Source organism: Manihot esculenta, chromosome 5 (genome assembly GCF_001659605.2).
Source record: "Manihot esculenta cultivar AM560-2 chromosome 5, M.esculenta_v8, whole genome shotgun sequence".
In the NCBI taxonomy this organism is placed as follows: domain Eukaryota; kingdom Viridiplantae; phylum Streptophyta; class Magnoliopsida; order Malpighiales; family Euphorbiaceae; genus Manihot; species Manihot esculenta.
In genome coordinates, this window is record NC_035165.2 from 8,123,289 (window position 1) to 8,125,970 (window position 2,682).

General features: G+C 34.3%; 1 protein-coding gene across 1 annotated transcript; it reads right to left on the bottom strand.

Annotated features, from left to right (window-relative positions):
- Positions 1-453: 453 nt before the first annotated feature.
- LOC110615073 (protein RICE SALT SENSITIVE 3) lies at positions 454-2,449 on the bottom strand. Its single transcript, XM_021756778.2, has 7 exons — positions 2,153-2,449; positions 2,006-2,056; positions 1,714-1,887; positions 1,473-1,578; positions 1,340-1,381; positions 1,197-1,253; positions 454-1,115 (listed from the first exon to the last, which is right to left on the bottom strand). The coding sequence occupies exons 1-7, from the start codon at positions 2,287-2,289 to the stop codon at positions 588-590; spliced, it is 1,095 nt and encodes a 364-aa protein (XP_021612470.1). The 5' UTR covers positions 2,290-2,449; the 3' UTR covers positions 454-587.
- Positions 2,450-2,682: the final 233 nt, after the last annotated feature.

Genomic DNA, 2,682 nt, shown 5'->3' on the forward strand with positions numbered 1-2,682 from the left:
AAAATAAAATAAAAAAAATTATAAAACGGAAGGGAAGGAGTAAAAATCATGAACAAAGTTTTTTTTAATAATTATAATAATGAGTGTGCTTTTAAAATATTTATTATTAAATACAGTAGTCACGACGTAATTTATTAAAATTTTAAATGTTTATAAATTTCATATAAATACTAAGTTTTATTATTATTATTATTATTATTATTATTATTATTATTATTATTATTATTATTATTATTCAATGAAAATATTAATGAATAAAGTGAAAAAAAACTGAATTAATTAAATCAAATTAATTATACTATGTTCGATGTGATTGTGCCCAGGAGATAGCATCAATTGAGCATGGATATGCCAAAGCAGCAGCCAGCAGGGCATAGCAAGAGAGTAATTACATCAACTAGTTGTGCAACATGTAGATTATCCATATTTATATATATATTAGTAATTAAACTAGAGAAAATCTACGACTAGAATAGCTTAAAGTTAACTAAAACCTCAGATGAAACTAAAACTAAAAAGCTTACAACGTTAATATCAATCCTCATTTCTACGTACATACCCTAACAACTACATTGCAATGATAAGTTTCACTCAAAGTAGGACTTGTTGGGTCTGCTACTCGTAACATTCAAATCTTGGTGGTGTTGGTGTTGAAACTGCTGTCTATGATAAGCTGACATTGAACTGCTACTCTCACCAATATCATATTCCCCTCTATAATCTTCATCAATCTCTTCCTTCGCCACCTTCTCCATGCTCATGTACTCCCCATGTCTTTGGATGGAGAGGTAGTGAGAATCTGACTGTGGCTGTGACTCAGTACAGTAGCCTGGACCTGGCTGTGCAGGTGGCACCACCGATGGGAGCTTGGAGAGTAGGGCTTCAAGGCTGCTCATGGAGGGTGTTATCTTGAATGGGACTTGGTTGAAGTGGTCATAGAACTCTGTTGGTGGTGCAATAGTGCTCTGATAGTGCCATGTCTCTGGTATGCCATATCCGTCTACCTTGTAAGGAAATGCAGATGATGATGGGTGTGGCAAGAGAACTCCAGGAATGCTTTCTATGTAGCTGAATTTCTTTCTTAGTAGAACTACATAGCTCAGGTCTTCAATAACCTTTAATGCCAAATTCAAATGAGCAAACGAAACGTTTTAATGGACATAGATATTTCAGACAGAGAGAGAGAGAGAGAGAACCTTGTGGACAGCTCCTAGTTGAATAACACCTTCCCTAACAGCAATAAGTGCTATTGTCTGCAAAGATTATTTAGATAATCAAGCCAAATGAAATAGATATATTTGATATATTTTTTTTCTGTAAGTACTAAATCCCGTTATACCTTTACACCAGATTGGAACTGGGCTTCCCATGTCCTAGGATGCTGTACAAGACAACATATACTGAGAAAATTAGTGAGCCCATTTTTTTTTGGTAGGAAAAATTGTTCTGAATATGTAGAGAGATCTGCTTACTGAATCAGCCGAGTTGTGCCAGGATGACAAGAAGTTGATTTCTTGATCATTAGGTTCCTTGTGTATCCACTTATGACTATGATCAGCAGCTACTTTACCAATCAGTCTGCTCGTATACACATAACAGTACTAGATACATAAACTTACAGTACTCTCTTCAAAATATTATGCAGGGACAATCAAGATCAAACCGTAGTTAAAATGAATTCAAATGTGTGGTTCTTAGTGTTTTATTGCTTACCCTTCTCCGTAGTTGTAGATTTCATGGGACATCTTGAAGAAGAGCTCTGGTTGAAGCCCTTGATAGGGTTGAAATTCGCAGTTTCCATAAACAGATGAACTTGGACAATCACTAGAATTGATCTCTGCAGCTGATGCGGAAAAGTTGCAGAAACCATCTTCCCAAACCAATATCCTGTCATTCATTTATTTTTATATATATGCATAATATTATTGATATACAGTATCAAATCCGAGAAGCAAAATGAGTTACAAATCATTTATTCTACATTCAAAACCAAAAACACAATTACCAGTTTCTTCTGTTTCCTCTTGACCTGTCGTAGGCTCCTTGACCATCCCATCTAAACAAATAAAAGATATAATATCAAATCAAAATCATTTGATTGGGATCAAGAAAAAGAAAGAACATATGTTGATTTCCTTATCGTGCTTCTTACTTGGGTGGTGGGTAATTCCTAGGCAAGATCCTCCAAAAGACAGCATAAAGCCACTGAGAGTTTTCATGAATACACAAGCTTCGCAGGGTGTGTTGAAGGAGATGAGTTACAGCTAATGGGCTGAGATGTTCTTCCATTTTCAACTACTTACCAGTTACAGACTTAAACTCTCTCTCTCTCTCTCTCCTCCTATATCTTGTTTTCCTTTGCTTTCCCACTAATTTTAGGAGGAAGACTCCAATATCTTACTCTCCTTTATATAAGCCTACCCTCCTCTATATAACCTTCCCCACTCTACCCTCCTTTGCTTACATTTATATAACCCCTCTCTATATGTATCGAAAAATTATATAGTAAAGCAGTGATATCACGTAAAATTAGATATTTTTTATGAAAAAAAAAATTATTAATTAATTATCATATTTTTAAGATTGATTCATCTAGAAATAATTTATTATACTATGTTGGCAATTTTATGTGATATTACAGCTTCATATAATTACTAAGTATGTGTTTGGTACTGTAATTAA

Excerpts from the sequence above, each read along its gene's own strand:
- LOC110615073 (XM_021756778.2), bottom strand. The coding sequence starts at position 2,289 with ATGGAAGAACATCTCAGCCCATTAGCTGTAACTCATCTCCTTCAACAC. Across the intron at positions 2,057-2,152 it reads AGGAATTACCCACCACCCAA|ATGGGATGGTCAAGGAGCCT; the intron begins GTAAGAAGCACG and ends TTATTTGTTTAG. Across the intron at positions 1,888-2,005 it reads AGAGGAAACAGAAGAAACTG|GATATTGGTTTGGGAAGATG; the intron begins GTAATTGTGTTT and ends AATGAATGACAG.